The sequence below is a fragment of the Centrocercus urophasianus genome, unplaced genomic scaffold (assembly GCF_019232065.1).
Source record: "Centrocercus urophasianus isolate 14NV4802_14NV808 unplaced genomic scaffold, USGS_Curo_1.0 seq_17, whole genome shotgun sequence".
NCBI classification, from domain to species: Eukaryota; Metazoa; Chordata; class Aves; order Galliformes; family Phasianidae; genus Centrocercus; species Centrocercus urophasianus.
Window position 1 is genome coordinate 31,719,161 of NW_024884722.1, and position 17,743 is coordinate 31,736,903.

The 17,743-nt window shown below is 38.6% G+C and overlaps 1 protein-coding gene across 1 annotated transcript in view; it reads right to left on the reverse strand.

The window, feature by feature from the left end:
- RET (ret proto-oncogene) overlaps positions 1-17,743 on the reverse strand; it is a 79,771-nt gene that overhangs the window by 34,229 nt on the left and 27,799 nt on the right. Inside the window, exons 2-4 of the mRNA XM_042818444.1 lie at positions 3,410-3,661; positions 1,605-1,898; positions 892-1,133 (exon numbers count right to left, since the gene is read on the reverse strand). Of these exons, the coding sequence (XP_042674378.1) occupies positions 892-1,133; positions 1,605-1,898; positions 3,410-3,661 (788 nt within the window). The remainder of the gene's footprint in view (positions 1-891; positions 1,134-1,604; positions 1,899-3,409; positions 3,662-17,743) is intronic.

A 17,743-nucleotide genomic window follows, 5' to 3' on the forward strand; every position in this document is an offset into this window, starting at 1 on the left:
ACTTACAGAGCAGACAAATAAGACATGCAATTAAAAGACAAGGAAATAAAGTCACACTCATCAAACTTAGTACCTGAAATAACAGAAATGGCATTAGTTGTCTGTCTTCTGTTTAATCTATTAGATTGTATTTTCTACCTGGACATCAAATCCACATAGCTTTTAATACTTTTATTAGCAATTCTGTTGCTTTAGGCTTATTTAGTTAATATAAAACATTGAAAGTTTCTGAATATAATGTTTTTTTTTTCCACTGCAAATTGACAGTGAAAAGTATATTCTGAACACTTTTTGGGCATATGATTTCAGAGATACTATACTACTTTCTAAAACAGTTTAATGATAATTTCCCTTTTTCTCATCCAGAGAGAAGTGATACTCACAAATCTTAAAGTTCTCAAAAGCAAACAGGAGTTGCTTTATGACCAGACAAACGTCGTACATTCATGGGCATCTTGTAAATGCTTGTTCTAGTCTGGAGGTGGCAGCAAACTCCTAAAATCAATCTTTTCTCTTTCAAACTTAACTATGAGCAAAACATACTCTGAATGGATATCTGACTGCAAAACAAGGCTGCTGTTATGGATTAAAAATCCTCTCATGAAATATGCATCATTTAGGCCCATAAAGAAGTTTTTTATATATACCACTGTCCAATTAGGTAGGAAGAGCCAAAGAGCCCACTTGTACACTTCTCTAGTGAAGCAATGGGTATACATGTGCAGGAGGCACTCAGGAAGACATTCAGGGGTTCAGACCTCATGAATGATCACCTTGGCACAGTTAAGAATAAATAGGAGGAGGGCATTAAACCAACATCCTTGATGTTAGTGACCCTCCCTACAATCACTGCGCTCCTGATTTCAGGGACCAAATAAAGGAGAACATTACCTCTTTTCTGTTGAACTCCACGACAGCATCTGCAGTGTCAGTGCCGTTGGGAAGGAAGGGAGGAGAGTCATCTTCATCTAACACATTGATGAGGAAGGGCACCTCAACCTCCATTTCCCTGAAGCCTTCTCTCACGGTGCATTTGGCGATCAGCTCGTATCTCTCTCTCTCCTCTCGATCTAGGCGCTGTGTTACACTCACACTGGTGCTGTTCTCATTGTACCGAAAAGGCAGGCCTTCGGCTGGAAAACATGGCCACAATGTAAATAGGGACAATCACTTCCCATTACAGAATTCTGATACTTTTCTTCTTTAATATTCTTTTGCAATAACTCCATTTACACATCAGGACTGCCTAACAAAAGGCAGACCAGGAAGTGAAATAGAAAAACAAGTTGTGGAGCTGTATTAGGGTAGTCAGAAAATGTGGAAGTTCCTGCTGTCTAGATGAAGCACAATTTAAAGCTCAGAATATCCACAATCTTCTCTTCCCAGGTACAAACTTCTAAAACCCATCTTTCCCTTAGGAAGGAGACAGTCCTCCTTCCCGTCCTTTCTGTATAATTCAAAGGCAAAATATTCAGGTTCAGATCACATTTGAAAGGGAATTTCCTTCAGACAATCAATCTGGAGGATCTACTACAGAAGAGATCTTAACAGTGCAGTTGTTTACATCTATTTCTGGGTCCCAAGTGAATCAGTTCCAGTTTTACCTGCCAACAGTTTGTAGGTAATGCTGAGATTCTGACACAGATGATGAACTGAGGGTAGCTGGAGCTGATGAAATGTACCAGGAGGTTTATTCTCCTTGATGTGAAATGAGAGATCCATTTCTGTGAAGCAAAGCTGCCTTGCTGTCATTGAACTGCAAACCGGTGCAGTAGCATTGATCAAAGAGAGGACAACTGTGGTACGAGTAGCAGAGTCACATTCCTTCTCTTGGAAAGGGTGGGACGAGAGGAAGACATACAGCATCACCTTTGATAATGGCATCCAGTTTCCTACAGCTTCAGAAAGAACACACCAGACAAAATGTTTTATGGAAAACAACCTATTTCTCATACACTTTTGTGCTCTAGTTCATTATTTCACAAACACCTGCATAGTTCTGTTAGATAACAACAATTCTTGAATATATCATTTGCTTATCTTAAATCTTAAACCTAGAAATCCCAGAAAGCTAAAAACTCATAGGTGTCATACCACAAGTTTTAAGTTACAGAACCTCACTAAATGATACCAATGTTTTGCATGCAAGACACTAGCATATACAAGTCACTGCTAGGAATCAGCTTTTTGACTGTTTTTTGTTGTTGTAGTTTTAAGGGACTAGAGCATAGTAGGGTTGCAGTGGGGAGAAAGAGAACAAAGTAGTAACAAATAGACCCAAAACTTTTGTCATTAAAATCACAGCGTTGTGACAGTTTACCAGTTGAAGGTGTGGGCTAAATTGTTTGGAGCACAATCTGCTTCATCATTCTGAAATATAAAGAGCTGGCCAAAAGATAACAGAGACATTTAAATCAACTTGCGGCATCTGCTAATACACCCTCAAGACTCAATTATTTTGATTAGCAGCATTTGACTCCAGACAAAATGATAGCATCTCTGTGACAGATCTAATTCACTTGGAAAGGCTCTATAGGTCACTGCGATATGAAAAAAACAAGAAGCCCCAAGACTTTCAAGTCGTGGATAGCTGCTCTTCCCTTGCCCAGTTACAAATGGGAATCTGATATTTATGAGCATCAAAAATGCAGAGAATAAGGATGAGATACTAAGCGGTAAACAGATGAAGCAGTAAGAGCCTGAAATTGAACATTTAAACATCAAGGCACCTCAGTCAAAGAGTAGTGCTGTAGTGCTGATATATGGCCCTCCAACTCATCACTTACTACAGGCTCACCAACAGCAGCATTTTTGCAACTGATCACAGCAGTATGCCATTAGCATCTCATCCATTTCCTTCTCCATCATCAAATGATAATTTCCTCATGGATCAAAATCACCAAGACCACTTTATTGATGGAGATATCTCATTTCAGTAGCTGAAAAGTAAGCTTCCTTAACAAAGCCAAATCTCTTTGAGAGAGGTACACAACCGCTTCTTCCAAGAACCGCTGGTGTTACTTGCAAATCCGTATGAATCCACATTGCCAGAGTTTGAGGCCTGTTTATGTGAGAGTTTGAAGTAATCTAACTGCATCTGTGTAGTCACAAAGCACCCAACACTGACACTGCGCAATTGGCTCAGTTTGCATCAGTAGATGAATCAACTGCAAATCTCAATGTCATAGTGAGAGTAATTGAATCTGTCTCAGATTAACATTTGCTTCAGCATGCATCTCCTTGTATCTGCTGCAGGTTTTGTTGGGTCTGGTTCTTCATTTTAAAATAGTAGGTGTTGGGTGTTTGTTTTTTTTTTCCCAAATTCAGTGCTTATGCAGATGGACAAATATCATGATCTGAAGATACTCTAAGAACAGAAATTTCCACTAGAAAAGCTTCTTGTACTTACAAAGCATGTTAAAGTCTTCTCTATCTAGGCTCTTGCTGAGGTAGAGAAGTCCCATTTTTTCTCTGATTTGAAACCAGTGATTTTCATGGGATCTTGCTCGAGAAATGATGAGATTCTGGCACAGATGAAAGTGGGCTGATTCTCCATGGGAATCCCTCAAGGCGTGGATGCGCAGGAGAGGCGTACCTGCTGGTTGGTCAATGTAGACATTCTCTGAGTACTCCTTTCTGGGAAAGTACAGACCAAAGGAAGCTGCAAAAGAAGACACACAGCAGGAGAGTTCATCCCAGTTCAAAAAATTTTTGCACTGACATTTTCTTAAGAGACGCATTTCCAAAGAACCGAAGGCTTCATTTTGTAAGGATTAAGGAAGCAATAAAAGTGATGAGAAAAATGCAGATCCTCATCTGGCATAAATCAGTATAGTTTTGCTGCTCTCAAGCCAGGGACATAGCCACCAAAGACCTGGCCCATAGTTTATGCTGAAGTTGCACAATCATCTATTTTTTGAAAGTAAAACTGCTCTGCTATAAGCATGGTCCAGTTCAAGCTGAACACTTAACAAACCTCTGCTTGCCAGGTTTTACTGAAGTCCACACCTGAAGCTCTCAGGTCTTCTTCCTTTATTTCACAAATAACGTTCAGACAGGGGAAAAGTTTTTGATGAAATCACACAGTTTAGAAATGAAAATGGTTTTTGCTGACAGAAAACAGAGAAATTTATCAGTTTTCTCAAACTTATCCTTGAATCATAAAACCTTCCTTACATAGAACTTTCTGAGCAAGACAACATAATACTTTCTGAACAGAAAATGGGAGTCGTTTAAAGAAAACTTATATGAAAGTAATAGAAATGCTGTAAATACCAGAGTGAAAAGCTCAGAACTGACTTATTTGAAGAGGTGAAGGAAATAGACAGCTATTTTTAAAACAGTGAATAGAACTGACTGGTTCTTCTCCAGTTTTTTTCCTCTATCACATTATAGGCATTTGCATTTAGTAGGTCTCAGCTGAACCTTGACGTCTGTTGTTTTGCAGACAATCTCATTTCACCCAATACTTTGCAGTGACCTTTCTGCCCTTTTCCTATGCCTCCCTTCCAACTCCTTGCGAAGTTGATCACAGTAGAAAGGCTGATACACATGGAGATAACAGCCATTAAAAAATAAGCATGAAAATCACTGTGTAAAAAGATCGATGGAGTTGTCAGGAATACTGAGTAGCCTGACAGAGCTCTGGATTGCAAAATGGCCATTAAACAGAACGACGCCTCCAAATTTACAAAAGTGCTTTTCATTTGAAGATAAGTAAGGTTTGGGTAGGATTTTTAGAATCATGAGAGTCAGGCCAACAGCTGTATCCGCTGCAGCTGGCTGAAAGAGACTAACATCTTGTTTGGGTGTGCAGGCAAACTGATGTTAGAATGAATTGCAAAGACATCCCACCTGTAATGTATGTGAACAGTGATATTGGCATGCACCAAAGTACTGTCACACTGTCCTCCACACTGTCCTCCATCTGCACTGACAGCCTGTGGTTGCTCCTATGCAACAGAACACTTGCAGAGCATTTTGCAGAGTTTTTTTTATTGTATAATTTGATTTGATAAGGAGTAAGACATATAAAAGACTCATACATCTGCTGAACAAATCATTTCCATATGACACAAACACAGGACTATTTTAGCTAAAAGCAAGTCAAGTAAAAATGAAACTGATGGTAGCACAGCAATAACAATGTGGATATAAAGCCAAAAGATCTTCAAAATACCACAGGATGTGTCGTTCCTTTTTGCATTATTATTAGACTCTTACGCTATTTTACTGAATGGAGAGGATTACAAACAAACTGTAAATGAGAGACCTCTTATTACCTTTGGAAACACCACAGAAACTACTGTACCTTGCAGTGCTTCATGACATCATTAGTATCCCTGGATGCAATTATATCTATGTGATTTACAGGACCCCATTACTTGTTCTACAGATGCTTTGCAGTACATGAATAAAGTAGTAAAACAATGCAATAGGTGAATTTGCTCCAGAGTAATTAATTCAAAAGCAAGCCAACGAAATCCTTTCTCGGAGTTCTAGAAAAGCAATTTAAGCAGTGGCTCCTGAAACCCCTTATTGAGAAGAAAGCAACTACTTCTGACTCTGGCCCCATTAACACCTTTTAGCATTAGACTCCTGAGCGCTCTTAATGCATCTCAAATCTTTTTGCAGCCCTGCTGCCTGCCTCTTTTTGGAACTGCAGGAAAGGACGGGGAATCCACACCACACCACCAGGATTCCTAACAAACAGGTCCATTAATGAAAGGTATAAGGTGATATCCAAAGGGAAGACCCAGCCCCAATGCAAATGAATAGATTTCCTTCAGGTATTTTCTATAAGATTGTGATTCTAGAATTGTAAAAACTTCCTCACGAGAAGTTCAGAAATTCATGGCTATTCACTGCTCAATGAAAATAAATTAATAAATAAATAGATCGAACTCACTGACGTGTGCAAGTGAGGTTTATACAACAGGATGGAGGAATATTTATTTATTTCTAAGACTGAGGTGAACAGCTCTAATGTGAGGAAGGATGAAGAGGACACATCCTGTGGCTTCAGTGGATATTAAACATTTTTATGTTTCACTCAGAAAACAAGTACTTCAAATCAAAACTCTTTACAGCAATGCAGAAAGTTAGATGGTTTTAAGAAAATAGAAAGATAAATTTGACTTAGCCATGTTATTGCAACAAGATTCATCCCATGCTGCTGATGTTGAAATTAGTGGGATTTTGTAAAGTGCTTTGTGTCACTCTTTAATCTCATTTCAAGCACTGGAAGGGATGAGAAGTATGCAACAGACTGCCCAAGTAGAAACCACACTCTGCATGTCAATCTTTGGAGTGTGATTTTGAAGGAGACCTTTGAAGTAGAAACGTAGCACCCACTTCTCTGAATCATGTTCATTCCTTTAAGCCCTAGTAAGTTAAAACCAGATTCAATAAACTTGCCATCTGGCAGGTACACTGCAGGAAGAAGAGATTGTAATCCTGGTCAAAGTGCCTTATGTCCTGACAAAAATCGATTTCCAAGAATTTGTGTAAGATTCCTATGGAAACCAGATGGAGCTTTTATTGAATATGCCACTTACATAAGGGGTAGCTCCGATGGTTACAGTCAAAACTGATGGTTCAAGTGCTTTTGGTTAGGAGTTAGAAGCAGAGAAACATTTCAAGTCATAACCTCGAAATCCACCATCAGAACCTTTTGCTCTGTGGCATACTTGAGTACATTACTGTGGATAGGAGAGATGAAGAGACAGAGAGAGAGGGAATTATTGGAATATTTTGGCATCTCTGAAGTTTTTTATCATTATTATTATTTTAAAGAGAATGCTTCACCTCGCCTCGATTCTGCAATCAGCGCAGAAAACACTGCAAACTCTGATGGATGAGCAATATAACATGATAATAGTGTATCAGTAACATGCAGATTGGAAAAGTGATCACGCTGAAGCGGATGTAATGCTACTGACTAATAGCTCCTACAGGAAATAGATACAGTCAGGACAGCATTTTTCCAGCTCAAGGAGAGAAAGCAGATAAAAATGAGAGTGGAGAAATGAGATTACACATAGTCTGAAGCTTTGATGTAAACAGCTTTTGAAAGAAGGCAATTTTTCAGCTGGCTTTTTTTTCTTTCTTTTTTTTTTTTCAAATGCGTATTAAGAGGTGAATGATGCATTTTTTGAAACAAATTGATGTTTTGAAAAAAAACTTGTTGTAGAAAGTTTGCATATTTTTTATTTTTCATGCTTGCCACTGAATACTTCGGTAGCATAGGCGGACTACTCTTGCTGGAAACTATGAAAACAGAGTGAAAACTGAGTATAGCAATGTTACCTATGTTCTTACTATCAACTGTGAGGCAGAAAACATAATTTGGCTTTTCAGTCACTAAGTGAAGTGGCATCAAACTTTTTATTACTAAACTGGAGAGGTTCAGCGTGAAAATCTGTCTCCCGGGACATCTGCAGCTTTCAGGGTAAGACTTTGAATAGCATGAGTTGAAGTGAATTATCCTAGGCACAAAGATTGCTCTGGGAAAGAATATGCTTAGACAACTGCAAAAGCATCCCAAGTGCACATGGATCATCTGCAGAGTCTCAGTGTGGCCACTGCTCAGGGCCAGGAGGCAACTCAAAGCATCCTAATCAAAGAGACGCTGATGCTGTATGGTGATGCTCCAACCTCATGGCTAAAGCCACAGGGAGAGTGAAAGCTGCACACTGGCTCAAATTCAAGGCCTGAATTTGAGGCAGAGGGTTTAGCTAAATAAGCAGGTGTTTTAAACAGCTCATAGTGAAACTTCAGAGTGTAAATGGCTGCTATTTTGTTAAAGTTACACCTTGCAACTCATCAAAAGCCCCGTCTTAATTGAAAAAGTTCAAATGACTGAAATGTAGCATCTCTCTTCAAAGCTGCTCAGGGTTTAATTAGTCACATCATCAGAAAAATACCTCACTGCTACATTCTGCATTCCTTTCACCATTCATGTTATATGACACACTTCTTTTCCCCTGTATGAGAACCTCCACAGTCTCACGATGTCTGCTGGATTAGCAAGCATTTAAAACACTAACACTAGTTTGCATTTAAAAAAAAAAAAAGAAGAAGAAGAAGAGGAGCTTAAGAAAAAAAAAAAAACAGCAAACTGAAAATGGAATGATGGTTGTTTTTCATTCAGCGTGTAACAGATACCTGTACAACCCACATGTGGCCAAGTTTGTCGAGCTCCCTGCAGCACTTGGGAGGATAACATGGTAACTTCTTAAAAACGGAGCAGACCTCTCAAAATCCCACATCAAAAATTGACATGCAAATAAAAGGTGCATGTTTTCAATGCAATGATAGCCCTGTCATTCTAGCATATAGGAGATAATGATATAACAGATGAACACAGGACTCAGCTGCTAATAATCCTCCATTTGTTGCACAGCATCAGATTTCAACGAGCAATTATCTGGCAAGGTTAGTTTTGTGTTTCTGAAATAATTATCTTTACTTTTGATGAGAAGCCATTATGTTCCATTACTAGTATTAATATACCCAATGTTCGATTCATCACAGATCAAGAGCAGCAATGCACTTGTGTATTTCAAATTAAAGGATTCATCCACTTAATGTCCTCCTAGCCCCTACGGAACTAAGTAGTAAACTCACCCTTATTAACCCAAAAGTCAGTCATTTAGAAAAAACACTGACACTAAATACAAAGAGTAGCATGAAACGGCATAGCTAGAAATAACGCTTGGGGCCGAATATCCTTCGAGATATTCAAGATTATGTCTGCCACTTAACACAGGCTGCTCCATCTCACAAGAATAGATGTGCTTCTGCCAGCATCTAAATGAGTGACTCTTCAGTCAGAGATGGTTTGGCATTGAGAACAATCTCCACCTCACGCAGGGAATGGCTCCAACCTTTCCTTCGGCTCAGCAGCAAGATTTTAAATTCAGAACTACACTATCCATCATTGCACTGGGACTCATTTAAAAGGTAATCATGGGAGAAGAACTATTTCCAATAGAGCAAGCTGCACATCTCCAGAGTTAACTGCTCAAAGAACTAGTGTTCACCAAGGCAAAACATAATACAGAGCAAAGCAGCCTGCAAACACCTCTGAAAAGGAGCAGCCAGCAAGCCCTGCTACCATCTACAGATTATGCTGGAGTGCCTTAGTTAGCTGGGGTAAGTCTCTGTGTCAGAAACTGGAGTATGTGGGGAAGAGCCTGGTGCACTTATCACTGCTTGCTGGCTGTCCCCAGGGCCAGCAGGAACATGAAACCTATGGCAGAAACCCAGGCTGCTGCAGTCCCTTCTGTACACCTTGGCAGCCAGGCACAGAGTGGGCAGCCACCTCTCAAAGCTGATTTTTGGACAGATTACTACAGGATTCACCTGGTTTTATGCAGAGAAGCCCAGTTAAACTCTGTCCTCACTGCACCAAGTTGGTCTGGTATTAAATGGGGAGGTTGGTGGCCCTGCCTGTGGCAGGGGGGTTGGAGATTCATGATCCTTGAGGTCCCTTCCAGCCTGGGCCATTCCGTGATTCTATACGAGCTTGGACAGCAGCATCACTGACCTGAGTATAAATCACAGCACATCTGAGAGTCACCAGAACCACAACAGAAGAGCTGACAAACACCAGATTAACTAGCAAGCCATTACTGCAGTTCAGCAGCATGACGTTATTTATTTTTAGGTATGTTATTTCAAGCTGATAATTGCAGGAATTGTAACAGATGTGATGCGATACAGCAAACATAAGAAACTGTTTTAAACCGAAAATGTAATGAATTCCTGTTTTGTAAAGCTGCTCCTCTGGATCCTAGGTTAGAGTGGACTGATCACTGCAGAGCTTCACATCCAACATTCTGAAAGTATACTCAGGTTTTATGGAGCCTGGTAATTGCTGTTTCACCTGATGTATGCATTTACTTGTAGCACCACTGCTAGAGAATGACAGAATGAATTCCAATGGCAGCAGCACCAGAGGAATACACATGTTAAATAGAATATGATACTTCCAGAGGGAACAGGTCCTTGCAAAGTGATGGCAAGCAGAAACAATGGCTAGAAAAATTCCAGACCTGATAAACTGGTCTGCTTTAAGTTAATTGCCTCTCTTGTGATTTTCCTCACCACGTTCCCATGCTCATATTGAAAACAAGCCTGGATTTTGATTGGAAACATACAAATTTTTTAGATACAAATACGTGATAGAAAAGCTCAGCTGACCACCTGTATTAACACACCAATCTCGAAAATGAGAGTTCCACAAGACATTAATAAGACAAATCTGCCAAAGCCAAGAGATGTATTAGATTAAAATAATGTTTTCTTAAGGTGTCAGGCATTTCGACCATAAATTTCAAAAGCCCAAGTCCAAAGTCAGATCCCTAAATTTGTAAAAAAATGAGGTACTTCAATTGGATTTGTGAGAATTGTCAAGGTTTTGATTTTAGCCTCAAGTCACAACTGGCAAATACGCATCTTCCAGGAAATGGGAAAACAACTTCCAATAGTCTACAGATTTCCTGATGTCTACTTCAAGCTGAGGTCAAACCTGTGCCTACATCTTCTCCTGAGGGCCCATACTTCTAGGTCTATTTTGGATGCACACTTTTGAACCAAAAATGCTAGAACCTTCCTTTCTCTTGCTTCTTTACAGTTTTGTTACTTTTCATCAAGACAGCAAGATCTTGATGGTTCACTGATCTCAACACCAGCGTTACTGAAACATACACCATTCTTCATAGAAATCAACGAGCACAGAAAGCTTCTTTGCAAAACTGCAAGGGTTTCTGCAAATTCTTTAAATCCTGATTCTTACATTCCTCATTTTTTATTTGATTAAATAATAATTCATTCTGAAGCATGGCTTAATTGCTTGAGAGTAACTGGATATAATTTGACTCAGTATGTGTACAGAGCTGAAATGTAAGATGGAAAATCTGACTGGCAACATGTTACATTAATAAATGGTTGATAGAATTTATTTCCATTAAGGTCAAATTTCAGGTGTTTACAAGGCAGTAAAATAAAAAAAGATGATGATGTTCCATTTCTATACCAGTGCGTTTCACTTCTGTACAGGCCCAAAATATGTTGTCACATGTAAGTGAACACCCAGTGATCTGTATTTTGGTTTGGCAACTAATCCTGAATTCAAGAACGCTGAAAAAAAAACATCTCAAAGAGATCCTGTGTTAAATGCTGCAAAATGTGAGGCTTTGAGTTTGCTTACAGCAGGTGACAAGCAAAAATTTTCACTTCAATACCCATGAAGGTAGAGTTTATAGGCATGTGCATATGTATGTATCAAGATGAAAATAAGATCCTAAATATTTGTATATTTGCATATTTCTCTACTGAGATTGGTATAAGTACCTCCTTATCACTGGAAACACCTTGTACAATGCTATGTACTCACTATGCATTGGAACAGTTCGTAACATCTTCTCTCCAAAGCAGGAAGCAGTTAGGGCTGGGGGCCAAGCAAGCCCCACTGAAGATTTACAAATAAGAGATCTGAGAAGTAATCACAAGTTCTTCATTTTACCATGCATATGGTCATTTCTGTTCTGTTGTACATAGGTTTATAGAAAGGAGCCATGGTTATCGAGAAGAAAGGAAAAACCAAAAATCTACATTACAATGTAAAAAAAAGTGTTACAATGCTGTTTTTATAGCACTTTCAGCTCCACTGCAGAGAGACTCTACAAACACTGGTCCACCATTTTTTCTAGCTCTGATTTTTCTTTCGTTTTCACTAGTTTCAGTGCACCCTGACAACTCAACATGTTCCATGTTTCTTCATGCTGCTCATGTTCCTTGCAAGTGGAAATATTCCGCATCGCATAGCAAGAGATGCCAAGATAACAAGGTGAGTCAGTCTGCTGTTTTGTTTTCAATTGTCAAAACAGCAACTGATTTCCTATTACCCTCCATGTGCACTCTGTATGTGAGTTCCAAAATGTATTTATATACGACATATGTGCAGAGGTTGTGATGCATGAGAAGATAGAGAAGCAGAGAAATGCTCTGTGCTAAAACTGGTACACAAGTTGTAAATCTCAATCCATAAAATCCTCAATTAATAATGTAGTGACGTACAAGTGCTCTAAACTCCTGTTATATTTCAATTAGCTTTCTCATATATTTACTCCAGAAATGCTGAGCTCATGCACAGGATAAACATTATAGCATTCAGTTGAAGAACAAGGTGCTGAAAACAAAATGCGTTTAAAACTTGGAAAAAAGAAAAAAAATAAACTACAAGACAATCTTATCCACAGAAGTCACTCAGCATACTTGATAAGGTGAAAAGATCCTTGAAGGTAAGAACAAATAAGCTTAAATTAATTACCCTAGTCAGGATAGCATCAGTATACAAATGCATTTCCTGCATTAAGATTTTGATCGCCGTACTCCTTCCTTAATATAGAAGTACTAAATTTTCACAATCCCAAGTCACAAAAATGAACTAACAAAAAAAAAAAAAAAAAAAGGCTGTTGATTTATCACAAGGATTTCTACATGCACAAACTCCTGAGCTGCATTACCACTTTATCTCAAGTTTCCCCATTTCCTTTCCTCCAGCTGCACTCGATTTTGCATCATCAAAATGAACGTGAGCCTTCCAGTCAATTATAAATAGATGGAGCCAAGGCATCAGGGATCATTTTCTGACATTTCAATGCAATCTGGATGCTAATGACCACAAACACTTCCATCTATTTCCTACCCTAAGCATCTTCATAGGGCAAGTATAGTCAAGTAAAATATGTAACAAGGTTTCTCATAGATAGCTTTTTCCACTCATCATCACTCCACAGAGGCAATTAACAAAATGGTAACCGCCGACCAAATGTTATCAGTATGACCTTTGAATAAGCACACAGGGTCTAATTCTTCCAAAGGGGATCAGCAATAGTGGCTTCTCTACATGAGCAATGGTGAAAGGGGTTTGAATTTCAGAAAACAGGTGCATGTGACTGTTTCTTATTTTCTGAAAGGTAAATGACTTGAACTTGGTCGATTTTTACTTTGGATTCTCCACTACTGCACTGGAAAATCTATTTTCTATATTTAGCTCAGATGTTTAAAAACTATTCTATTACTCTTTTTGCAGCGACAAGGGAAGTAGCTCAGCCTGAATTGTGTTTTATCCATATCTGATATCACTATCTTCCCTAATTTTCTCCAATTCATGCAGTTCATGAAAGAAAGTGACAGCAGTATCATTACCTCCTTAGAGTGGGAGGCAATCAATGAAAACTTTTGCTGCTGGTGGTTGAAAATTTGCCAGAAAAACGCTAATGACACAAACGTGCCTCTCTCACAGGAAAGTGCTCTATTATTAAGAGCTGCTATTCTCTTCCCAAACACTCAAGGGAGCTATGAGCCTGCTATTCAATTTTTCAATCCAGGAACTGAAATATCGTTGTGACTGTTACCTTTATTTATTTATTTGAAGTTTTATCATGAATTAAGAGGCCATTTCGATTTATACTACCATGTTTTAGATGTTCTATAAAACCAAATGTGGGAGGTAAGATGTTGTCAATTTGCTACTTTTCATTTTCAGTGTATAGTATTTTCTTCAAAGAAATACAGATACATGCTTCAAATTAAAGGACACGAGAAGATCAAAAATGATGTTACAGCACATCTGCACTTGACTGTTAATTTTTTCTAAGTGCATTACAGATTTGCTTTTACAACAGCTTCATAAAAAAAAAAGTATTACACTCACCACCATTAAAAACAACAGCAAAAACCCTATCCCAGATGTGAACATCACTGCTTAATAAAACAGAGCTTTTCCTTTGAGGACTTTTAATCATGAGCACGCAGTAGCTATTATGCTCTTGTCTTAAAGCATAAATGCTGTCAGCAAAATGGCAAAAAAATTGTATTGACAAGGCTTGGAAACAGCCTGACATAACACTGGTGATACACACTTGACACTGATGGGTTTTTAAGACAGCACATTTCAACTAGCTTCAAGAAATGAATTACGTTGCGTTTCTGACAAGTTACAGGAGTGAACTAAAGAGAAGTCTAAAAAAAATGATATTCAGCTGTAGAAGGAACTGCCTCTCATTTTCAAATCCACAGTACATTTGCATGTCCTGGTATTCAGCTCACTCTTAGAGAGCAGTAAACCTGGAGCATCAGGGGTCTTTACTAGAGTTCACAAAAGCATTATTTTCCTTAAAGGAAACTTTGAGGTCCTTTTCTGCTGAGTGTTGTAAACAACCACAGGTTGCCAAACAATCAGAAATCAAAACTTCCTCCCTTAGTTACTAAGAACTGGTTTTGCTTATTTCATAGGTACCTGAATGCCTTTTTTCACCGCAAGTTTTTACTACAAAGCAAAATTCTTTCCCCATGCTTATATCCTCCGCTGCTGAAACAAGAAAATACATGTAATAACCTTTGATGTAAGTTTCACTACCAAGAAAGAGGCCTCATTTCTATTGGGAAACTTCTGATCGCATACTATCTTCAATCATTAGCAATGTGCACTATATATAGGTCTGAACTGAGGCCACGGTTGCAGTGAGGCACACGGATGACCCTGGATGTTGACATTTATTGTGAACTACGTGTAAGACTACCAGAATAGCCATTCTGATCACACGTTTTCAATGTATAAGCAAAGTGCAAGTGACAGTCCCAGAGCTGAAGAAAGTACTATAGTAGTTCAGTGACCAGCCTCCGGGCAATCCCACAAAACAGAATTCTTTTGCACAAAGTATAAAAATATAGATTTTTTTTTTCCCCTCAGCTGCTGAAATCAATGCTCTTTTTTTTTCCCCCTGCTCTTTTACAAGCTGAAAACATGTCGGGTGGCATCTCACAAAGAAATACTCAAATCTTGTTTCAGCACAGTATCCCCATGCACATTTTATCAAGGCATTTTGATTTTTCAACTCCTTTGCAAAGGTGCTTGCTGAACCATTTCATCCAGAGCTTACATTTTTAATTTAAGTGTCAGCACAAGACCTCATTTCCTCTTCCCCTCTTTTCCCTGTCAAGGCAATAATATTCACAGGATAAAAGACTATAATGCATAATGAAAATAGAAGTTCAGATTTCAAGTGAATGCTACAGACATATAAAATCAAAAGTGCAGAAGGCTTAGTCTCTCTGCTCAAAAATGCTACCTGTGCCTTAAAAGAAAGGGCACAAACACCTGGCTATGAACAAAGCAAACATCATGGCTAAAACACAAGTGAATTAACTTTTCCAAGAACACTTTCCATGAAACAGTTTCCCTGCAGCAAAAGTGAATAGCTGGCTGGCTTGATGCTTTTCTTCTGAATAAGCATGCAGTTGTAGAAGCTTAACGGAGTTTAAGTGTGAGTAAGTAAGAGTATGCTTTCTCATTGTTGGTAACTGTTACATTTCAATAAGAGATCAGAACATTTTTAATTCTAGGATTTCTGTCAATACTGCAGCTACCAATAAAATTTTTGCATCAGGGCCTACTCTTCCTTTCATGAATGTTCTTTGCTGACAGGTTCAGGACTCAACACTGAAGTCAAACATTCACTGAATTTGTGAAGTCAGTGTGACAGAAAGAAACAAAATGGGAAAAATACAACTACTGGGATTCTTATGCTACAGTAGGTTAAAAAAATACAGCAGTAGGAAATTTCAGGTGAAAATCTCTATTTGAAGATTCTTTTTTTTTAAAAAAAAAAAGAAAAAAAAAGATGAAGGGAAGGAGGAAATGCAATATGGTATCTGCGATGTAATGAAGTAAATGAAATGTTACCTGTAACTTTGTAATCGAAACTTGAGCTGAATTCCACAGATGATTCTTGTGGAAAGGAAAAAAAAAGTAACCCAGACCTTATTGAAATGTCTGCCTTTGGAATACAACTCAGTGCAAATCCACTTGATTTCTGCTACAAAGGAACTATCTGTGAAGCCCTCATGACTTTCTGGTTCATATCCTCTTGATTTACTCTGTGCAGGTCTACCTGCAAGTATGTCAGCACATCAGTTCCATTTAATTTTGCTAGTATAGCAGTCCATTGTGAGAAGCAATTTAAATGAAGGCTACCTGATCTGCTGCAGAGGTGTCCTCTCCTCTAACTATCATCTTGAGTGAAAACATCACACATACGACCTGTTTACACTATCTGAATGGTAAAATATGAAGAGCACTGGAAGCACTCCTCTGCCTGTAGCACCATTTCCTATCATGCAAACAGAAATATATACAGAAACAAAATACATTTACTGACTGCGTGGCCTTCCATATGCATTGCATGTTTTCTTATAAAACTAGGTGCTTCTGAAGGAAAAAAAATAGTGGCCATCAAATGCTTAGTTACATGGATTACAGTCAGCAGTGAACTGAGAATGAAAATCTGGGTAACAACACGTAGGGGTAAGCACAGGAGCCAACACTTCTGACTAATTTTCAAGCTCAACATATCGTTCATCTTTCTAGAATAAGGGCACCTTGAAAAACCACAGACTGACAACTACGTCTCATTTTAGGGTGCGTGGAGCACTCAAAAGTTTCCTTAAATAATTCAAGCTTTAAGAAGCATGTGTTTTTCATCAGTAGTCTTGGCTCTTAGACTGGAAATAGTTTGAGAAGCTGGGCAGAAAGCACACGTTAACTGACCGGGCGATAACACAGTAGGCACTGCTGTGCCAGACATGTCCAAGTTTCACTAAGGAGCATCTGGGCATAGGGCACTTCAGCTCTCCTTCTTGGAGATCACAAGTTAAATGTGCATGCTTGAGTTCATCTGCATAAACAGCACTGAGACTGGACCTAAGCACAGTCTTGGATCAACTGACATTGCACGCATGCCTTACAGATTTTAATACAGTTACTGTCCTCGTTCAAAACTGCTGAGGTCAAGAACCCTACTGAATTCAGCAGGTTTGAGATTCACAGCAACACCATGCAAGTACTGACAGACAGGATAACAATAAATTTTGACATGTCTGCAAAACTTGTGGTCAGGAGTGTGGATGACATCTGAGGAGAAAAGGACGAACTGTTGGGGACTGCTGCATAGAACTGTTGAGTCAAGAAGAATGAGAAAGTGTGACATTTTAACAACTAAGGAGCGCCTACTCCCTGGGTAACGAAATACATTGTTTTAAACTTATTTGACTAGAATTTAGGTTCAAAACGGAATTTGAACTATTAGCGCTATTCTCAGATGCTTTTTGTGATTCTCTGCAACTGTAAACCAGTAGTTTTTAAAGTTAGGTAATATTCCCTCTTAAACCAAAATTAATGTAGCAAATTGATTACCATTCTTCAGTGATCCCTGTCCATTTGAATGAACACTACCAAAAAGCCCAGTGGAGTCAGTCAGTCTACATATTAAAAATACTGTAAGGACTTTCCGGACCTACTCAACTCAGCAGCCTTCAGCTGACCTGATTTTGCTATAATACCACTTTTAACAAAGACCACAATGTTCTGACTCCCAAAATGAGAATGTCTAGTAAATATGCTATATATTATTTTGTACTGTACTTTATACATTTGATTGGCAAAGCTCAGAAAGGATCTTGTATGTTGCTGCAGTGATGATCAACAATGTAATTTTAAAATTAGATTTATTCATTATGGGTTTAATTCACTTTTCTCTGAATAAAGCCAAACTAAATCAACTTATACAGCCGCGTGAGCAAAATATAACTCTCTTCTGGAGCAAAAGAGAGAGAGTAGAGTTGTACAGCAGACCTCTGTGGTCATAAAGCCATGGTCCAGAATAGCATGGAC